Source organism: Mercenaria mercenaria, chromosome 17, assembly GCF_021730395.1.
Source record: "Mercenaria mercenaria strain notata chromosome 17, MADL_Memer_1, whole genome shotgun sequence".
Taxonomy (NCBI): domain Eukaryota; kingdom Metazoa; phylum Mollusca; class Bivalvia; order Venerida; family Veneridae; genus Mercenaria; species Mercenaria mercenaria.
In genome coordinates this window covers 936,938-959,272 of record NC_069377.1, presented here as the reverse complement: position 1 = coordinate 959,272, position 22,335 = coordinate 936,938, and the positions used below count along the sequence as shown (strand labels likewise).

Here is a 22,335-nt window from a genome sequence, read left to right as displayed (position 1 = left end):
TGTATAAATAGGCCTTCAAGGTATACAGAATATTTGCTGATCCAAAGTAAAGGTCTAACTTTTTCACATCAAAAGTTGATGAAGGACTTGGTATATACTGAACTGAATTACCTTATCTTTTCACTATTTCATAAACATTATGTGATCTGCATGTTTGTGCAATGGTTATTACAGAAAAGTATCAGTTTTTTTGGTTTTTTTTTGCAAGTTTTCATTTTAGCAATTTCACAGCTTGCTTCTTCAGCCAATACAGAAACTCTTCACATACCTGAGCAAGTGCCTGTGAATGTCGGACCTCTAGCTGTTTACTGCGTATTGTTTCTGACCTGTACTCTATGGCAGCATCTAATGCCTCAATACCCTCATCTAACTCTATCAACCTGAAATATAATGTTGGTAATAAATGTTCCTCAAACTAGAAATGTGTCACAGACACAGATGACCCGTAACATGAGAACGGTCACAGGCATAAGTTATTTATAGTAACAACTAAGGGAAGTTAATCTTTAAAAAAAAAAAAAAATTCCACACAAAAAACCTTAACAGGTAGAGATAGGTCAAAATACTTCTCAAAATTGGATGTAACATGCATGTTGTACTACAGAAAAGTGGTCTTGATTTTTCCCTACGACCAGTAATAAAACAAGAGCTGTCACAGGAGACAGCGCGCTCGACTATTTCGATGCTGGATAGTGAAACTGGGCACATCTGAGAAAACTAGAGCTGTCACTGGAGTTTTTAATGACTCCAATTGTTATAGATATTGTACAATAGCCTGTGTCTATGTCAAAAATATCAACTTAAAGTAATAAGAGAGGTAAAGATAAAATGTATCAAAACACTATATAAGTATATCCTAAGCAAAAAGGGGCATAATTCATTAAATATTGGTGCCAGAGTTATGCAGCTTGTGTCATATAGTGTGGGTGATGATGTTGAACAACTATTTTAAGTTTGAATCAAATCCATTCAGTAATAACAGACAGAGTGAAAGTGCATCAAAACTTTAACCTAAAATTCTAAGTAAAAAGGGGGAACAATTAATGAAAAATTGGTGCCAGAGCTATGCACCTTGCCTCATATGGTGTGTGTGATGATGTTGAACAACTATTTTAAGTCTGAATCAAATTCATTCAGTAATAACAGAGACAGAGACTGAAAGTGCATTAAAACTTTAACCTAAAATTCTAAGTAAAAAGGGGAAATAATTCATGAAAAATTGGTCCCAGAGTTATGCACCTTGTGTCATATGATAAGGGTAATGATGTTGAACAATTGTTTAAGTTTGAATCAGATCCATTCAGTAATAACAGAGATAGAGTGAAAGTGCATAAAACTTTAACCTGAAATTCTAAGTAAAAAGGGGAATAATTCATGAAAAATTGTGCCAAAGTTATGCATCTTGTGTCATATGATGTGGGTGATGATGCTGAACAACTATTTTAAGTTTGAATCAAATCCATTCAGTAATAACAGAGATAGAGTGAAAGTGCACCAAAACTTTAACCTGAAATTCTAAGTAAAAAGGGGGAATAATTCATGAAAAAAAAGGTGCCAGAGTTATGCACCTTGTGTCATATGATGTGGGTAATGATGTTGAACAACTATTTTAAGTTTGAATCAAATCCATTCAGTAATAACAGAGATAGAGTGAAAGTGCATCAAAACTTTAACCTGAAAATCTAAGTGAAAAGGGGGATAATTCATGAAATATTGGTGCCAGAGTTATGGCCCTTATGTCAGATGATGTGGATGATGATGAGGAATAAGTATTTCAAGTTTGAATCAAATCCATCAAGTAATTACAGAGATAAGTTGAAAAAAGAGAAAGTGCACCAAAACTTTAACCAAGGTGGGGATGCGGAAAGACGCCGACGCTGACGCCGGGGCGAGTAGGATAGCTCTCCTTATACTTCGTATAGTCGAGCTAAAAGTTACAATATAAGCTATTTATAGTAACAACAAAGGGAAGTAATTCTAAACTAGGGACCTGGTTCTTGCGCATGACATTCTGTCTCATGATGGTGTACAATTGAGCCAACTTACATCAAAATCCCTCCATGCATAAAAAAGAAATGCTCAGGACAAAGTGATTCTTGTATGTGACCTTTGGCCTTTAAGTGTGACCTAGACCTTAGACCTAGGGACCTGGTTTTGCGCATGACACATCTGCTATCCATGCTTATTATTTGTGTCAAATTATTTTGAAATCGGAACATGCATGTCAAAGCTATGGACCGGTCACGAAGACCACATTATCAGTATATATGTAGTGAAAATTGGCTAAGTTTAACCAAGGACTGTGACCTTGACCTTTGAGCTAGTGAAATGGTTTTGCGCATGACACATCGTCTATCCATACTTATCATTTGTGTGAAATTATTCTGAAATCGGACAATGCAGGTCAAAGTTATGGCCCGGACACAAACACCACCCTTTCCCGAACACACAAACACAACGACAGGGGTAACACTATATGCTCCCCCATTTTATGGCGGGGGCATAAAAAGAACAAAACAGTAACCAGGCCCTGTTTTATTATTCTTTTTGCTGTAACACTGATTGGAAGATTAAGTACTGTTAAGTAATTTAGCCTAAAATCGTTACTTGGAATAATAAGAAAATTGACTCATTCTATCGCCTTAATCAGTTTTCATTTACCATTTTCTACAGAATGTAATAGCTCCATTATTAGATATATCAGCACTCTTTCTACATCTACTTCATATACCTGGGCAAAATTTAACATTTTTTATTCTGTTGACTTGGAGGTAGATACTGGAATGTTTTTGTAGTATTGCAAAATATAGCATACAGTTTGATAAAAAGAATAGTTCTGTGAAGAAAGGAAGCTTAGACTTAACCAATTTAGAGACTTTCAATTTTTCAGCTATTTTTGCACAAAAGTGTCTTTGTAAACTGAGGTTGTCAATACCTTCTTTCTTCATTTCCTGACAACAGACTACCACCATGTAATTTCTCATCTAACAATGCCCTCTGTTTTTGCAGTTTATCACGTGTCTGACATAACTTTTCTATATCTTCCTTCAGTGGCTCGGCACGAAGATCTGGAGTCTGGGCCAGTTCTCGTGATTTCTCTTCCAGTTTGCGTTCAACCATGTCTAACTTGCTTGATACAGACAACAAACTCTGAAATCATAGGATGCCATAACTGTTACTGTAAAATTATTGAAGGAACACATTAATCGGGAAGAAAAACATCTGAAATCTTATCAACTGAAATTCCATGTACTATTTTTATTAACAATTCCTTTTCACTTTTTTTTTCTCTAAAAAATTTGCTTATGGTTTCAAGAACTAATGCTAAATACAGCAAGACCTCTTCCCTTTTTTAACAAATTTCTTTTGTATGTAGTTTTCCCCTAATCAGGATTGTTATACCCTTTTCCTAAAATCCTGTTTAAACATAAAATTTAAAATATAAATATCAGGATTATAGCGACCCTAGGAAGAAGATCAATTTTAATATCAACTCATCACTAAATAGAATATTAAGAAAACTGTGGTTTTTCTTAGTTACCTTATTTACAACTTGACTAGATCTGAGTTTTTTCATTTCCAACTCACTTCTCTCTGACAGCAGGGCTTCTTTCCTTGATATCATCTCCTCCCTCTTCCTTAACTCCTGAAATGTTCAAAACATACATTGATACAAATTTGCTTTGCTATCTCTACCTATTTTTTCAAATTCTACTACCAAAATGTAATGTTTGTTTGTCGAGTTAAAACATTTTTTTCAATAATACGCACTCGAAACCCATTATAACGCTACTCGATATACCGCGGTATTCGTTATAACGCGGTATGCTCCTGGCTCCCTAATTTTCGTGGGTAAAAAAAACAAAAAAAACCCCAAAAAACGAGTCCGCGGATGTTAGTTAATTTGATCATAACCAGCGTAAAACTACATGTACCTGTGTACATTAACACCTTTGCCATGACAATTGTGACAAAAATCAATAATTGTCTGCTAGCTTACTTGTTTGCGTATCTATTGCCTTTGTTAAAGTTTGAATACATGTAGACATGTGACAATTAGGCAATCAGTACCGTGTCAAAATTAGATTGTTTGCATAACAAGCGTGTAACATTGGTCAGTCAACTATCAAACTGTTTAAGTTCGCACCAATTAAGCGGATGACATGAACATTTGAGTGAATAAAAAATCAAACAACAGGGGCAATTTTGTAATTAAATGCAGCCGTTTTTCGTAATCATCACATTCAGTACATCGGAATTAACGAAACAATGGTGATTTAACAATCTTATTTTATCCATTTTCTACATGAATTCAAAATTATTTTTTTAAGACTATCCGCGTTATCTCTTTTAGTTACATAAACCCCCATTGCAATTGTGTTGCACATGAAATTTTCACGACCGCGCGCTTCTCACACAGCGTTATATGTTTACTTCCGGGATACACAATTCCAACTTTCTTTTAGAATCACGACGAAATGAGAAGCTGACACAGCGTTATAATTCTTTTAATATATTTTTCAGTAGCATTAAACATAAAACAGCGTTCAAAATATGTCTAATACATTACCGGTGGGTGGGGTATTGCCTATACCGCTGATACGGCCAACCCGCGTTATAAATTTAACCCCGCTAGATCCGCGGGTCTCGAACCTTGGACCCCGACGACAGCGTTATAACGGGGTCCCAGTGTATCAGTTTTTACGGGCATGCGATCCTAATTGTTTCCTAACCTGTATTTATCTGTTCTTGACCTTTAAACCTATGACCTTATTGCTGAAAAACTTAATTTGTTCTAGTCTTACTTAAGAAAGACTGGTGGGCTGATTTATGAGATTTTACTATGACTATACCTCTTGAAGGTGTTCTACTTCCTGCCTCTGTTGCACCATTTTCTCAATCTCTGAGTCCAACCACCTCTTCTGTTCCTCTATCTTATCATGCTCTTCCCTGAAACATACCAGGTTAATTTTTGTTCAGTTTAACATTGCACCAACACAATTACAGGTCATATGGCCACTTTCCAGCTTTGATGATTGAGGAAGACTCCAGGGGCCTCTCTGTACATTATTTCACCACGGGCAGGTACTTTGGTAGAACCTCTAACCTTACGTAAGCCAGCTAGATAGCCATGCGAGATTAAATTCAATATATAATTCAAGATATGTACTTTCTGCTTCCTTGGAATCTTAAGTAACACCTCTTAAGGCATCTTGTGACTTTCATTCTGGAGGAAGACCTTTGTTGCCCTCCAAACAATTTTGCAAGGAAGCATAAGCACTCTGATAAACACTCTATTCTTCTTTAGTTTAACCTTTATCATGCTAAATTTCTAAAATGGAATGGTTCATCATTCAGTTTGGGCAGTACCACTTATTATTCAAAGGGGTATTCACTGAAAATTTACTGACTGAATAGCGAACAGTGCTGATCATGGTCTGCACTGGTTGCAAAGGCAGAATCACTTGCTGACAGCAGGCCAAAGGTTCATAACTCTCTTTGTCAACTGTCTGTTTCTATATCAGTCGACCTGAAGATTTTTATTGACAAATAGCTGACAAAAATATGTTGGGAAAAGTATCCATATTACAGGATATAATACTAGAATATGATAACATACATAAGATTTGACCAGAGACATGGGACACTAGGCACTCACCCATTTATTGGAGGCAGCGTACCAGCACTGCCATTCCGCAATCTCCTCTTTGCCGATGCAATCTCCTCATTTTTACGTTTTAGTAATTTTTGTTGTTGCTCATTCTTGATCTCCAGTTCTGTAACTCTCTGTAACTCCTTCTGCATCTCCCTCTGAAAGTTTTGTTGCCAGATGTATTTATTACTATGAATGCTGTATAAGCACAATGTCATATTTTCTCTGGGTCAAAATTTCGCGAATTTGAAATTCTGAGTATGTTCACCAGGTTTAATATTCACAAAATTGTAAAAATGGTATTCTACCTGAATTTGAATTTATTTATTTATACTTATGGTGAATATTTAAGAGGATTAATTTTCGTGAGATACAGGGCCTCACGAATATAGCAAAAATTAAACAGTCTCGAAAATTTCTGCTTTTACAGTAATGTCATAGAAAGTCATAAAGTGTCTTTCCAGATTTACTGGTGGACAGACGTACAAGTACAGGTCCCTCAAAAAGTTATGTCAGGCTCAGTAACTTCTATACATTCTATTAGCCAGCTTAAGCATCTTTTACTTGTATTATAGTTATTACCTGATGTTTATTACATTTAGAAGTAAGGCAACGATATCGTAATTTTATTTTCCATGGGTTTAAAAGAAATAATGATTTGTCATGCTTTCAAAAGTAATGCCCTACCTTTACTTGAGGTTCAACACCAAAGCAAATCTCAACATATTAGATCATTTTCAAAGACATGAAATGAGCTATTAATTGTTCAAAAGCAAATTTAGGAATATTACACATGTATGGACAGATGTAAGACAAAAGTGGTTTATGGTATGAAGGTTAGGTAGCATACCTCTAATTTCACTTTCCTATCTGACTCTTCCTTGAGACGTTTCTGTAAATTTTCTTGCTGTTGTTTCATCCTGTCTACTGCTAACTCCAAATCAGAAATTCTGTATGAAACAAAAATACATACATTTACCAGTAATAAGATAAAATATCATACAGTGCAAATGTATTAACTTTTAAAAAGTTTAGAGCATTTGTATCATGTAATAACCTATCTGGAGTAACCTATCTCCCTACATAACAGATTTAACCTTAATCCTGCTAAATTTCTTAAATGGACTGGTCCATCTTTCAATTTGGACCGTACCACTTATTATTTGAAGGGGTGTAAACTGAAAATTTACTGACTGAATGGCGAACAGTGCAGACCAAGATCAGCCTGGTCTGCTTTGGCCGCAAAGGGAGAATCACTAGCCACCAGCAGGCTAAAGGTTAAACAGTTTGTTTTTTCTGAAAGTGTTTTCAGAACTTGTTTTGATGCACTTCAGTAGAAATAGCTGACAAAGTCCTGAATCTGATTCCTAATTAAATATATTTACTTACTTTTTATCATTCTGGTTGGAGATACTAGCAACTTTCTCCGTCTCCTTTTGTTTTCTCTGTAGCACTGTCATCTTGGCTTTAGCTGCCTCTACTTTCTTCTTATACTCACTGAAAACAAATCAATATTTGTTTTACATGTGTTTATAGTTAGTATGGCAGTACCTGGTGACTCTATACCTTAACTGGTGGAGAAAGTCCTCCTTTAAGACCAAAGGGGCCCTGTATTAGGCATAGGTTAACACCTCTGTACAGCGACAGACTTGTTAGGGTGTCACCATATAGCAGTACATTGTGGCCTACAGTTTGGGTATTTGCCTCTGGAATGGGAGGCTGAAGATTCAAATCCTGCTAGCATCGGTTCAAATGTGGCCAGTTATCAGCTGCCAGCTAGTTAAAGAATACATATCGAATGCCTTATAGCACTAAGGGAAGCTTTTGAGAGCTAGATGTGCACAAAGCAAAGGTGTCCAATGATTCAAAATGTCTGGCCCTTTCAAAAAGGGTGAAAATATTTAAAACACAAACACTTAAGTCTTTACCTTTCTATAAGCAAAAGTTCTCACCTGAGAAGTTTCTCTTTCTCAACAGTTTCTTGGTGTTCTTTGGTCTCTATGCCTGCCAACATTTTCTGTGTCTCTGATAATTCTTGTTTAACCACTTCTTTCTCCTGGAAATATTGATATAAACTGATACAGACCGATTTACTTACTGTCAGACTAATTGCATATATTTGCTTCTATTTTTTAAAAGTTTTACGAGTTGTGCCAGATGGGCTCTAACTCTAATATCCGCAATAAATAACACCTTAACTATATTGTACCTTTCAACACAGGAAATATAATTGTATAACATTTATATGACAACAGTCAACGTTATACACTTTTATAATCAATAAGAAAATATTTCTTGACAATAGCTATTACCTTATCACCAAAAACAATGGTGAATGTGACATGGCTTCAACACAGTCACGTCTTTGGTAAAGAAGCAAAATTTACTCCTGAATGAATAATCAGTTTACCATTATTTCATACCAGTAGTTGTACAAGTAATCACACATCAAACAGTTATATGAAGATTTAATAACTAAAATTATACAAATACTCTTTATATACTTTGTATTCTACCTTATTTGGAAATTTACTGTGAACATATAATATAAGATCTATAATTTTAACTTGACCTACCTTTTCTAGGGCAGCAATTTTTCCTGCATATTGTTTATTCATTTGCTCAGCATCTTTTCCTGTCTTCACCAATTCCCTTATTAGTTGCTCCTTTAATCTTATAAGTAAAATAGGAATACATAGTTTTCATTATGTCTGTACTATCTGTACTATACACATCATTGCATACTAAATCAAAGTGATCATTAGGTCCATAAAATGGGAAAAATGCCTGCCTCATTTTAACTTTTACACTGCTAAATTTCTAAAATGGATTGGTCCATCATTCAATTTGGGTAGTGCCACTTGTTTATCAAAAGGATGTTCACTTAAAATTAAGTGACTGAATAGCAAACAGTGAAGACCATGATCATCCTGGGTAGAACCACTGACCTTCAATAAGCCAGCTGAACAGCTTCCTTTGTATTCATGGAGGCCTTATAATATATTTGTAATATCCAATTCTGTTTAAGCAAATGCTTGGGGGCATAAAGGTTTTGCGTTTTCCATTACCTCTCATGAACAGACTCAATCAAATCTGAGTTTGCTATGATTTTGCTTGGTTGCATTCTATGTTTCCAAAGGATCTTTTTAAGGATTTCATTATAGCAGGATCTGCTGCCTGAGAGTGTCAGACAATGATTCAAAGTCAGTGACCTTAACCACTTGGTCACAGACGCCCTTCTATCTATTAATAACTCTCGTTCTGTTACGTTCTGATCATATACACTTGACTAAAAATTAATTTTCTAGAACTGGAAAAACTAAGACTGTTTGAATAAACATTCCTTACTTAATATTTATAGCTAAGTCCCTGATTTTCTTGTTAGATTCAAGCATCTTGAGCTGTGCTTGTTTGATTTTCTTCTGTACCTCTTGACTACGTCCAACCTCAACGTTGCCATCACCTGTATGTACACTGAGCTGCTGCTTATCTCCATCTGAATTTAAATATTGTAATGTACTCACAGACAATGGGACACATGGATGCAAAAAAAGATGAATCTTATAACCCAATTTTAATACAGTCTAGGCTCTATTGACAGTATCTGCAAAAAGGCAATACCTCCATAAAACACAGATATTTTCTCTCCCATTAGACAAAACAGTCAATTAATATACCCAGAGCAAAAACTGTACAAAAAACATATCTCAGTCTCCTAAGAGGTGTTCTCTCTATAGAAGCCACATTAAGAAATGTACTATATTTTCTGATTTGTATTAGTTTTTACATGACACCTTGAACAGACATTACTATAACACTCTGAGCTGATGTAAAGACTGTTTATGTAAGTTTATTTTCAATTTGACCGAAATGCAAGTCTGAATTCAATTCTGCTGTTTCCAGGTCCTCCTCTTGGGCAAACAAAAGCAAGAGCCTAAAATGGTCACACAATTCAGATTGTAATAGGTTGTAACAAGGAGACATGCAGGTTAACACCCAACCCTTTTACCCAAAATCACTGTCTCCTAAATGTCTTTATAAATGACTTTGACTACACATTCCAATTTATCCTTTAAAAACCTATTTTTTGATAGAAAACAACCTTCAGCCTATGTGCTCATTGATGTTAAATGTAGATAAAAACAATCTAATGGCCTAGGCAATGCATTTTACCTTCATTGCCCACCCTGATTTCTGGAATGGCATTTTCCTTGTTCTCCTCTGATTTGCCTTTCTTTATTCTAAATGTTCCTTTACGTACAAACGTTCCTTCCCTGCTGAAATAAAAAGCAAAATCTAAGCTGATATTTTGTTTTTTACTTTTTGCATAAAATACAGCAATTTCTCTCCATGTTTGCATCAAAATGTCATTGGGCAACCTTTTTAGTATAGGTAAATAATTTCTTTACTTAATTTATCACATCAATGTTAAGCAAAAAATATTGCAAAATCTCAATGAAAGACTTTGCTCTTACTTTTTAAAATTTTTTTACTACATGAAAGAATTTTCTAAGCTAACACAGACCTGTCCGAGTGTCTCTTTTTGTATTATTATAAGAAGTCTATGAGAAAATACATGTATGTACAGCATCAAACCTTGCAAACAAAATAACTTGCATACATTAAACAATGTGACATCTATGAAAATGTGTGCGAGTTAGTAAATTTATGAACAGAAGTGACTGAACAGCTGCAAAATGGAAACAATGAAACTGTAACGGGTAAATTTATTCGATACCAATCCTCATTTACTTCTTAGTTTAATTCATATATTTCAGCTCATTTACGATAAAAGCTTGATGGTTATTTGAATCACTCTAAAGTCAGCTTACTGGAATTCTTGTTATTGGTAAGGTAAAAGGCATTTTTTAATCACAGTGTTAAAACTCGGAGTATCTATACATTCTGTGAGTCCATTAAATACATATTATTACTTAGTTTGAACAGAGATCATCTTCTTCAAATCTCACAAAAAAAAAAAGAGCTTGGATTTCAAATTTCACTTAGTAGGTTTGATCTGTTCAGAGAATATCTCACATTTTGTAATTCAAGTAACATTTTATGAATTTGAATTTACTGTGATAAGCCTGTTAAAGCTAGTTTTCGACTAAAAAATAATTCGAATACATAAAAAAAATCTAATAAAAACTTCTTTTTTAAGCATACCAAAAACTTTTGAAACTTCTTTTGCCTTGAAATATATTTAATGCAAAATATGATATTTGGAAAATAAAAAAAATCTTGAAAAGTATGTGAAAATGAGTAATTCAGTAAAAAAGAACTTCAAACTCCAAGCTGAACTATCTGTAAACATCCACCATGTATAAACTGCAAACAAACTTTGTGCTAAATTCAACCAAAAAATACTTACAGCCTGATCAACTTTTTCCCTCTTTGAAAACAAGATGAAATGTAATTTACTTTTTCAAGTATTTTGGGAAAAATTTGTCATTTTCTTCAATTTATTTTGCCATGGAACTTTTAAAACCATGAAATCTTCTACACTTGGGCTTATTTACTAACTTATTTTAGCTAGATTGTACGTGACAAAAGCCTGAAGCCAATAAATAAAAATCACTTTGAGGACTGGTATCTCGAAGTAAAATGCTTGAACCCTTGGCATTCGAGATATAAGAGTTTCAACTGTATATAAAACTAAGTTTGAAGACGAGTCACAAACCTTCAGCATCTGACTGGTTGGTTTTGAACTCAAATCTTACAGTTAAGACTGATCTCAATATTCTATTTGACAACACTATATTAAGTACTGGAATCATATGAGGCGGTGCACTGTCCTGACTTCAAATGTTTTAAAACCCTTGTCCTCCAGGGATATGTAGCCCACACCTTAATCATTGCTACTTGGGTTCAGCAAATGACAAGGTTGTATTTTATAAATATGTTACCATATATTCTAAAAGAACTCAATTTGATTTTCAGATTAACAAAGGAGAAAATCAAGCTCTGTATATTCTGCTATAAACAACGGTTGATCAGCAGACCAGTAAGAGAGCATTTTGACATCAATTATGACGTCAAAATGCCGCATGATTTCCGATACATTACTCCTCGGGTAAATGAAGTTCAGCATAATATTTAATAAAATATGTCAATGAGCATAACAGAATGCAAACAATCAATGCCTTCTTGTGATTTATCCTCTAATTTACCATGGTTCATCGTTCAAATGCTTCAGTATTTAACCACTCCAGCTAACGCCCTCAAGGTTCAATTCCTGTGCGTCTGAACTCTGAACTGTGGTAAATTTGACAATAAACCACTCAAAGGCCTTGATTGTTAATGAAACGATTTCTGAACCATGTTATACATTTGTAAAATTTACAAGACTTATCACATATTGTATAAGAATTTAAAACTATTAATTCTATAAGGGTATTATCCAAAGCACTGGTGACAATATAATTTAAAATGTGCCAAAAACAACACAACACGGTGAAGGACGGGAAAGTTAAACTTATGGTAAGTTTCTATGAAATATTACCGTCTGCAAACTTTTTCTCTAGAACAATTTTATAACAAGGCATACTGTAGATACTATACATTTTGCAATTTGATAGACAACACACTTGTTTGCATTTTCAAGAATTCCTCCTTCTTACATTTCCATATTATCGGAGATAACACATCTTTATTATTAATGAAAAGTTTGAGTTCAAATATGACTAGAGTTGCAAAAATTAGCAAAAATAACTCCCACAAATAATTATCACCCAACCTAGAGTATTTATGTACAAAAATGATTCCATTCAGTTTCTTTATTAATGAATACTTCAGCTACATAAAATCAAAATGTTGTATAAAATCAAAATAAACCATTTTACTTAAAATAGAATAGTTTTTTTTTATCAGCATTGTAAGATTGCTCAATACTAACCTCATTTCATCACCATCACTATCTACGTTCTGAGCATTGTCTTCTCCATCACTAAAGTCCAGGTGCAAAACCTCATCTCCATCCTCCAGACGTGACACGAGCAACTGACTGCGAGCACGGAAACTTTTCATTACTCGTTCCAGTGTGAACAATGCCGGACTAGTTTTGATATTACGAGATGGTGGCCGCAGTTGTGAATACCTCTGAAATTCAATACAAGTGAATATTGTTAGAAATAAAAAGAATTGTTTTTTTCTTATTACATTTCAATTAAGAATTATAGATACATTATAAATACTATAAACAAAATCAAATCTTAAAGGAAATTTCTGCAAGAAGTTGTTACACAGCTGCACAATTATTAGACAGACCTCTCCTGTGGATAAACTACATACAACTGCAAAAAGGGTAGTACTGGGGTGCTGTGAACTGGATTGTTCTAATAAACAGTGTGACTGTATACTACCCTCTTGGTAATTGTTAGAAAGGTGCAATTTACGACAATCTTGTCAATAGGAGATATCTCTTACGTAGAGTCTTTGACTAGCTATGATATTAAACAGACAGAGTATTAAATGTAATTACTCAGTATCAGATATATTCTCAAATACCCTTGTTTTCCGTCTATTACTTGAATCAAAACAATTGACTGAAATACAACAAGGAGAAATTTTAACGAGTGTTTAATTTTCACTATATTTGTGAGGCCCTACATCTCGTGAAAATTAATCCTCGCATAAATATGGACCTTAAGTATAATTCAAATTTAAGTAGTACTAGTAACTAGTGACCATTTTTACAATTTTTCAAAAAGCTGTGTCACTTAACTTCATTCCCAACAAAATATATTTTATCAAGTGTTTTGCTTCTACTTATGTCTGAATGTTTATGTAGATGTACAGATTTAGACTTACCATGTCTGAATGTTTATGTAGATGTATAGGTACAGATTTAGACTTACCATGTCTGAATGTTTATGTAGATGTATAGGTACAGATTTAGACTTACCATGTCTGAATGTTTATGTAGATGTATAGGTACAGATTTAGACTTACCATGTCTGAATATTTATCTGAATGTTTATTTAGATGCATAGGTAAAGATTTGGACTTACCATGTCTGAATGCTTATCTGAATGTTTATGTAGATGTATAAGTACAGATTTGGACTTACAATGTTTGAATGTTTATGTAGATGTATAGGTACAGATTTAGGACTTACCATGTCTGAATGTTTATGTAGATGTATAGGTACAGATTTAGACTTACCATGTCTGAATGTTTATGTAGATGTATAGGTACAGAATTTAGGCCTGCTTACCATGTCTGAATGTTTATGTAGATGTATAGGTACAGATTTGGACTTACAATGTCTGAATGTTTATGTAGATGTATAGGTACAGATTTAGGCCTGCTTACCATGTCTGAATGTTTATGTAGATGTATAGGTACAGATTTAGGCCTGCTTACCATGTCTGAATGTTTATGTAGATGTATAGGTACAGATTTAGACTTACCATGTCTGAATGTTTATGTAGATGTATAGGTACAGATTAAGGCCTGCTTACAATGTCTGAATGTTTATGTAGATGTATAGGTACAGATTTAGACTTACCATGTCTGAATGTTTATGTAGATGTATAGGTACAGATTTAGGCCTGCTTACCATGTTTGAATGTTTATGTAGATGTATAAGTACAGATTTAGACTTACCATGTCTGAATGTTTATGTAGATGTATAGGTACAGATTTAGGCCTGCTGGCTTGTCTTGATGTGACTGGGGCACTGGCTGTCACCTGACCTTCACTGAGATTTGTGCTGTCACCTATCAACGTTACCTAAAACAACAAAATACTGAAATTAATCATTAGGAATGTGCTAAAATGCACAAAAATACTCCTGCAACATACTGAAGTAGCTCTTTCAAATATGCATTTTTGTTCTATGTGAACGAAAATTGAACATCATGTATCACATCTTCAGTTGAGATTCAGCACTGCAGCATTGAGAAAATAAATTTGTAAATAAATCTTTTAAAGAATAAGTACCTACATGAAATTTCATATATGAGCGGCGTCATGAGAAAACCAACATAGTGCCTTTGAGACCAGCATGGATCCTGACCAGCCTGCGCATCCATGAAGTCTGGCCAGGATCCATGCTGTTCACTTATGCTTTCTCGAATTGCAATAGGCTTTCAAAGCCAACAGCATGGATCCTGACCAGACTGCGCAGATGCTCAGGCTAGTCTGGATCCATGCTGGTTGCAAATGCAAAATGTTGGTTTTCTCATGGCGCGGCTCATTTTATAAGTTATAATACTCCATTTTGCTTAGTTCTTGTATACTCAACTATAAACTTACTAGAATAAAATGGATTTTGTTTATAGATTAACTTGAAATAATACAAATGACTGAAAATAAAATGCTTAAAAAATAACTCAATGTGTGAAGTATAACTAACCATATACTAGATTAATTTGTTTATAACATGCATTCTGAGTTTCATGCAATAATTATGTATTAAGGGAAACTTTTCCTTAAGAAACTGTTGTGCAAACGACCATTATTTTGCTGACAAAATTAAACAAGCATGAACAAAACATTAATCACTTTCAATCCATGGCCAGGGTAAAACAAATTGAAGATTCAATTATTTTCCTGGTAAATTATATTATTCTAGCATTATATTATTCCCACATCCACCAATTCTAAAGTTATTCAAAACATAACACATTAATCTTAATATACAAATCAGTCTTCATTTTCAAAAGAACCGAAACCAAGCTATATAACCGAGCTGCACCATGAGAAAACCAACATAGTGCATCAGCGCAGTCTGGTCAGGATCTATGCTGTTCGCTAACGGTTTCTCTAAGTGCAACAGGCTTTGAAACTGAACAGTATGGATCCTGACTAGACTGCGCTGATGCACTACATTGGTTTTCTCATGGTGCAGCTCATATTTAGAAATACATTATAAGAATACCAATTTTACAGAATTTGTTCATAAAGCTCAGTTTGAAATTTTCACATTATTTGCTGTGATTCATGGTATGAAAACTCATAAAAGTTATTTGCATTATGTATCATCTGCACTTGATTAAAAATTTACAAAAAAACCCCAAAAACAAGAGGGCCATGATGGCCCTATATCGCTCACCAGAGTTGATCAGGCCTACTGACATAGTTTTTGACCCCACATGACCCAGTTTCGAATTTGAAATAGAGATCATCAAGACATTCTGACCAAGTTTCATAAAGATTGGATCACAACTGCGACCGCTGGAGTGTTCACAAGCTTTTCCTTTGATTTGACCAGGTGACATAGTTTTTGACCCAACATGACCCAGTTTCAAACTTGACCTAGAAATCATCAAGAGAAACATTCTGACCAAGTTTCATAAAGATTGAGTCACAACTGTCGCCTTTAGTGTGTTCACAAACTTTTCCTTTGATTTGTTCATGTGACCTAGCTTTTGACCCCACAATACCCAGATTCAAACTTGACCTAGAGATCATCAAGACAAACATTCTAACCAAGTTTCATAAAAATTGAGTCACAACTGTGACCTATAGAGTGTTCAAAAGCTTTTCTTTTGATTTGGCCTACTGACCTAGCTTTTGACCCCACATGACCCAGTTTCAAAAGTGACCTAAAAATCATCAAGGCAAACCATCTGACAAAGTTTCATAAATATTGAGTCACAACTGTCGCCTTCAGTGTGTTCACAGACTTTTCCTTTGATTTGACCATGTGACCTAGTTTTTGACCCAACAATACCCAGATTCAAACTTGACCTAGAGATCATCAAGACAAACACTGACCAAGTTTCAAAAAGATTGAGTCACAACTGTGGCCTCTAGAGTGTTCACAAGCTTTTCCTTTGATCTGGCGTACTGACCTAGTTTTTAAACCCACATGACCCAGATTCTAACTTGACCTAGAGATCATCAAGACAAACATTCGGACTAAGTTTCAGAATGATTGAGTCACAACTGTGGCCTCTTGAGTGTTCAAAAGCTTTTCCTTTGATCTGGCCTACTGACCTAGTTTTTGGCCCTACATGACCCAGTTTTAAACATGACCTAGAAGTCATCAAGATTAACATTCTGGCCAAGTTTCAAAACGATTGGGTCACAACTGTGTTCACAAGCCCTTTCCTTTGATTTGACTGAGTGATCTAGTTTTTGATCCCACATGACCCAGAGTCGAAATTGACCTATAGATTATCAAGACAAACATTCTGACACATTAAATTGTGGTCTCCAGAGTTTTGATAAGATTTTCCATTGATCTAGCCTAGTGACCTAGTTTTTGACCCCACATGACCCAGTTTCAAACTTGACCTAGAAATCATGAAGACAATCATTCTGACCGAGTTTCAAAAAGACTGAGTCACAACTGTGGCCTCTAGAGTGTTCACAAACTTTTCCTTTGGTCTGGCATACTGACCTAGTTTTTGACCCCACATGACCCAGTTTCAAATTTGACCTGGAGATCGTCAAGACTAACATTCTGACCAAGTTTCATAAAGATTGAGTCACAACGGTGGCCTCTAGAGTGTTTACAAGCTTTTCCTTCGATCTGGCATACTGACCTAGTTTTTGAACCCACATGACCCAGTTTCAAACTTGACCTAGAAATCATGAAGACAATCATTCTGACCAAGTTTCATAAAGATTGAGTCACAACTGGGGCCTCTAAAGTGTTCACATGCTTTTCCTTTGATCTGACCAGGTGACCTAGTTTTTGACCCCACATGACCCATATCCAAACTTGACCTAGAAATCATCAAGACAAACATTCTGACCAAGTTTCATAAATATTGGGTCACAACTGTGGCCTCTAGAGTGTTCACAAGCTTTTCCTTTGATCTGGCCTACTGACCTAGTTTTTGATCCCACATGACCCAGTCTTGAACTTGACCTAGAGATCATCAAGACTAACATTCTGACATAGATTCATAAAGATTGGGTCATAAATGTGGCCTCTAGAGTGTACACAAGCTTTTCCTTTGATCTGACCTACTGACCTAGTTTTTGACCCCACATGACCCAGTTTCAAACCTGACCTAGAGATCATCAAGACTTACATTCTGACCAAGTTTCATAAAGATTGGGTCAAAAATGTGGCCTCTAGAATGTTCACAAGGCAAATGTTGACGGACGACGCATGAGGGGTGTTGGACGACACACGACGGACGCTGGACAATGACCGGTCACAATAGCTCACCTTGAGCACTTCGTGCTCTGGTGAGCTAAAAAAAATCAAGCGCTACAATGTAACAAAAAGAATTTTAAGAAATACTGTTTACTGTGTACAACACAAGAAATCATAGAAATAAACCCAAATAAACATGGTGTACTAGATGCTCTTAGAACTTTAATTTAAACTCAGTATTGAACTCCTTCAATAACCTTTTAACATGAAAAATAAATTCTTTGTCCTAAATATCATGTATTTTCTATTTCACTGTTACAAGTTTAAGCTTTCTAGCTTGGAAGCATCACTTTAAATGTATACTTTCAATCTGACAAGAGTTTTCCATTGAAACAGAAAAAGGAGTCACAAACAAGTTTCTTCCTTTTCCAACTGCCAGAATTGAAATCTGACGTAAACTTTGTTTAAAAACTATTGACATAACTTTTATAAATGCATTTTTATAGAATAAAAATGACGACTTCAGAGAAAAAAATCAAAACGCAACAATTCAAAATAATGCTTCACTGTCATTTTTTCAATAACTATAATTATAAAGGTAGATATCAAACAGACATACATATTTTCACTAACTAGCTCACTAAATATATATACTCAAGTTGATGATTAAATTTTCTGTTTAGTGCAAGAAAAGGTGTGTTATAAAATGTTTGAGAAACAAGTTATAAAGATACCTTGTCTATTTCTTACCTCTTCCTTTAAATCAAATGGCTAAGGTTCAAAGAAAAATAATCCTGATATTACATCTGTTAATAAGTTTTCATGCTTTTACATCTACGATAAATCATGGCCTCAAGGAGCCATGACACCTGTCTTTGTTGAAAATTCTGACGTGTTAACACTGCCCCAAAGAAGCTAAATGCAGTAATATCTAACCCTTCAATTGATAGAAAGACATTCTTATTATAAACATTAAAATTGTTTTTTTAATGATTTGTCTATGGTGCTGTGTTCAAGACAAGCAAAATGTCCTTCTCCAAAATCCTGAAAGTTAGCTCTTTGGGCTAATGTCGGTCACAAGGGATACAATGTACATCTGGTCTTAAGATTAATTCATGATCTAGGCTACTTCTGTAATGATTTTTGACAGATTTTACACATATAATTCTAAGCATTCAAGCCTCTAAATGAACTTTAGAGCTCTAAATACATTTATTTCAAAGCAAAAACTAAGATATATATAAATTAAAGTATTTCACCGGAAAGAGAACAAGGAAATAGATTATGAATACAAAAAAATCATTCACTCAAGTCAAGTATAAGAAACCAGACTGCACATAAGAATTGAGAACGTGACATGTATAATTTCTATTTCAAACTGACTTTAAGGGAAAAGGCAATGTTGTTCTTATGTTAATTTTGCTAAATAAAGAATTCAGCAGTGTGTAAATGACGTCATAAACACACTAAAATGGCTGCCTCCATGATCAGCCATGTTCTTAAACTTCAAACTGCCATATCTTTTTCAATAGTGGTCAAATTTTAGAAATTCTTTCAGCATTATGAAAGGCTTGAGTTGAGGATGGCTTTCATATAAAATTAACTTACTATCAGGCATTCCTTGTTCTTTAATGAAAATACTAAATACAAAATTTAAACAGGAATGTTATAATGCACATATCATCAGACCCGAGTGTCTCAAAAGTGTGAACAAATCCAAATACCCCTCAAACACATCAAACAAATAGAGGAAACATTGTCTCAAAATATCATTCAATTATTCGTAATTCCTGTCTAACCTTATTCCAAGAAATACAGAACCCTTAGCAACAGTAACCCATAGTAATAGTAACCCATAGCAACAATAACCGTTAACAACAGTCCAAAGCAACAGTAATCAAGGTAACTGTAACACCTCTGACCTGAGTGAACTGTGTGTCTACTGTTCTTGTAGTTAAAGCCGTTTCCTGAATTGGAGCCATACAAACATGTACTTTCAAGTTTTAAATCTATCAGACCTTTATCAGTAAATACCCATTTGTTTGTTTCTGTTTAGTTTGGACTAATGTCCCTAAGACATCATTTAGTTACTATGGCAACCTTCCACATGGGAGTTACTCTCAGGTGATATTATTTCACACCTTGGCAGGCATTAGGGTAGAACCAAAAAACGTCTGAAAGCAAGACACAAAGGGAAGAATTCTACATCAAAAGTTGGGTTTCAAACCCAAAGCTAAGGGGCCTATCTTTTAATTTATGAATACAAACAAAAAAGTGTCTGATTTTTTAAAAACTTATTGTTAAGAACTGATAAGGAGTCACTATAGTTAACTTCAAGGGTTTCACTTAATTTTACTGTTTAGTATAATGTACATAAAAATTTTCTCTATGGCAGTACCTGCCAAATAAAATACTGTGAAATCATTTTTATTCGCGTAGGATGAATTTTCGCGTATTTCGCACTAGGACCGATGCGCAAATTTAAGACCATGCTATTATTATTATTTTATACTATTTTTTCATTTCTAAAATTGAAAATGCGCGAATTAAAGCCCGCGCGAAACAGTCCTTTTTCACGTTTGCACGAAATTTCATGCCAGCGAATTTAAATGATTTCACAGTAACTTAGAACTAAACTTTTACAATACTTATAACTGGTTAAGATATTATTAACAAAACAGGTATATTCAAGACTGTAATATTGCACACCTGGGTCAGATGACATAAAAATCTATTACAATTCTGGTTAATACGGCAAATATACAGAAAACCTTGGGTATAGCATACAAATATACTGGGAAATCATTAATGTTTTAAAGATCTTTTTTTTTCGTTGATTTTACAATTACTTCAATCAAAGAAAATTCATCTTGACTAACAAGTAAAATTTCCATTAATTTATTGTACCTTAGTCATTTATAATATATAAATGTACCATAAGTCCAAACTAGAATGTGATTTTTGCCAAAATCACTAAATTTAATGTCAAAGATATTAAATGATTTCACAGTATAAAGCACCACTGTATTTGCTGTGCATGTAACCAGTTACCTTTAGAGCTTTCTGTAGTTCCTCTATCTTCATGTTCTGTTCTATCAGTTGTTGCTCTTGTTGCTGCAACTTCTCATCCCCTTCTACCAACGTCTTCTCTCTCTGCTCCAACAGTGATTCCTGTATTGTATGAACATTTATTAGTGTAGTATTTACATAAAATGAGGGCAAGTTTGTTCCTCTTCCCTCCTTTTTTGATGAAGTTGGCAACTAAAGTTCTAAACCAGTCTTTTTAATGCCATTTGCTGTATGCTTATTTTTCCTATGTTTACCAATATCCAACATGTATTATATGTGATGTCTGCTGTGTAATTAGCCAATACGTAGTTTGTTTTTGTAAGGTTTAGCATCGTACCAACACAATTATAGGTCATATGGCAACTTTCCAGCTTTGACGGTGGAGGAAGATCCCATGTGCCCCTCTGTGCATTATGTCATCACAAGCGGGCCCTGGGTAGAACAACCAACCTTTCGTAAGCCAGCTGGATGACTTCCTCGCATGAAGAATTCAACGCCCTGCGTGAGGCTCGAACCCACATTGGTGAGGGGCAAGTGATTTGAAGACAGCGACATTAACCACTCGGCCACGGAGGCCCCCAAGAATGTAGCTATCAAGTATTCTGTCAAACTGCTGTTCAAAAGGCATTCACAATATTAACTAATTCAGATTCACACTATAAGCTCATAATTTTCAACCAATAGAATGTATTTCCTCACTTACCATTTCTTCTAGTCTAGCCTTCAATGCTATAACTTCTCTCGCTTTCTCTGCAAAAATATCTTCATCACTCTTCAAATCTTCTTTTGCCTGCAACAGTATATATTGTCAGTTCATTAAGCATGTGATCATGAATGAAATTAAGACAGAAGTCAGAGTTGACTTTTTCTAATGTGGTCTGTCAATCAACTTATGTCCTCATGTAACAACATATCCATAAACCTTTAGTAAATAGTACGAATTTGGTAACAAATTAATATGCATCAACACAACAGCCCTTTCCAAGCAGTGTAGCACCCATAATATATTGAGTGTAATTATCAATTTACACTCCTCATTGGAGTGGTGAAATGAGACAATATTTATCGATGTGACTTTTTTGGGACACTAGCCAGTTTGTAGTGTGAGAACTTGGTGATATGGTTTGTTTCTTCTCTTTGAAGAAATTATTTAATATAAAAAAAAAAAAACACACACAAAAAAACAGACTATATGTGTTCATCTATAAAGAAAATGGGCTTCATATGACTAAAACACTCTGTTGGTGTAAACATTTTATCTCACCTTCTTAAGTTCTTTCTGTAAATCTTTTACAGTCTGGCTCTCCCACTCTTCCTTATTTAACTTCTGGGGAACTTTGCACTTGATCTGAAGAATGAAATCAATATACAAGTTGGTTAAAACATGTTGTAAGTTTTTCATTACACAGACAATCTTGAACATTCCAAGAAATTCAAACATAATAAAACTGATCATACAGTAAGGCAAGCACACTGGTTTACATACAATGTTACACAGAAGAAGATGTTTTCATTTTCAGTTGTAACTATGGTAAGTTAGAGTTAATTTTAACAC

General features: G+C 34.6%; 1 protein-coding gene across 9 annotated transcripts in view; it reads right to left on the bottom strand.

Annotated features, from left to right (window-relative positions):
- Window positions 1-22,335, bottom strand: part of LOC123535567 (kinesin-like protein KIF27) — a 61,192-nt gene that overhangs the window by 12,728 nt on the left and 26,129 nt on the right. For 4 of the 9 annotated variants that reach the window (XM_045318248.2, XM_045318255.2, XM_045318254.2 and 1 more), the window contains 18 exons: window positions 22,045-22,128; window positions 21,484-21,570; window positions 20,763-20,882; window positions 19,634-19,678; window positions 14,261-14,386; window positions 12,549-12,751; window positions 11,025-11,045; window positions 9,827-9,930; window positions 9,002-9,149; window positions 8,230-8,326; window positions 7,606-7,709; window positions 7,043-7,150; window positions 6,504-6,603; window positions 5,660-5,811; window positions 4,854-4,950; window positions 3,542-3,646; window positions 2,936-3,150; window positions 269-380 (listed from right to left, as the gene is read on the bottom strand). In XM_045318248.2, the coding sequence (XP_045174183.2) occupies window positions 269-380; window positions 2,936-3,150; window positions 3,542-3,646; window positions 4,854-4,950; window positions 5,660-5,811; window positions 6,504-6,603; window positions 7,043-7,150; window positions 7,606-7,709; window positions 8,230-8,326; window positions 9,002-9,149; window positions 9,827-9,930; window positions 11,025-11,045; window positions 12,549-12,751; window positions 14,261-14,386; window positions 19,634-19,678; window positions 20,763-20,882; window positions 21,484-21,570; window positions 22,045-22,128 (2,028 nt within the window). Of the gene's footprint in view, window positions 1-268; window positions 381-2,935; window positions 3,151-3,541; window positions 3,647-4,853; window positions 4,951-5,659; window positions 5,812-6,503; window positions 6,604-7,042; window positions 7,151-7,605; window positions 7,710-8,229; window positions 8,327-9,001; window positions 9,150-9,826; window positions 9,931-11,024; window positions 11,046-12,548; window positions 12,752-14,260; window positions 14,387-18,461; window positions 18,483-19,633; window positions 19,679-20,762; window positions 20,883-21,483; window positions 21,571-22,044; window positions 22,129-22,335 lie in introns of all 9 variants that reach the window. The other 5 variants (XM_045318249.2, XM_045318251.2, XM_045318250.2 and 2 more) reach the window with 5 other exon arrangements.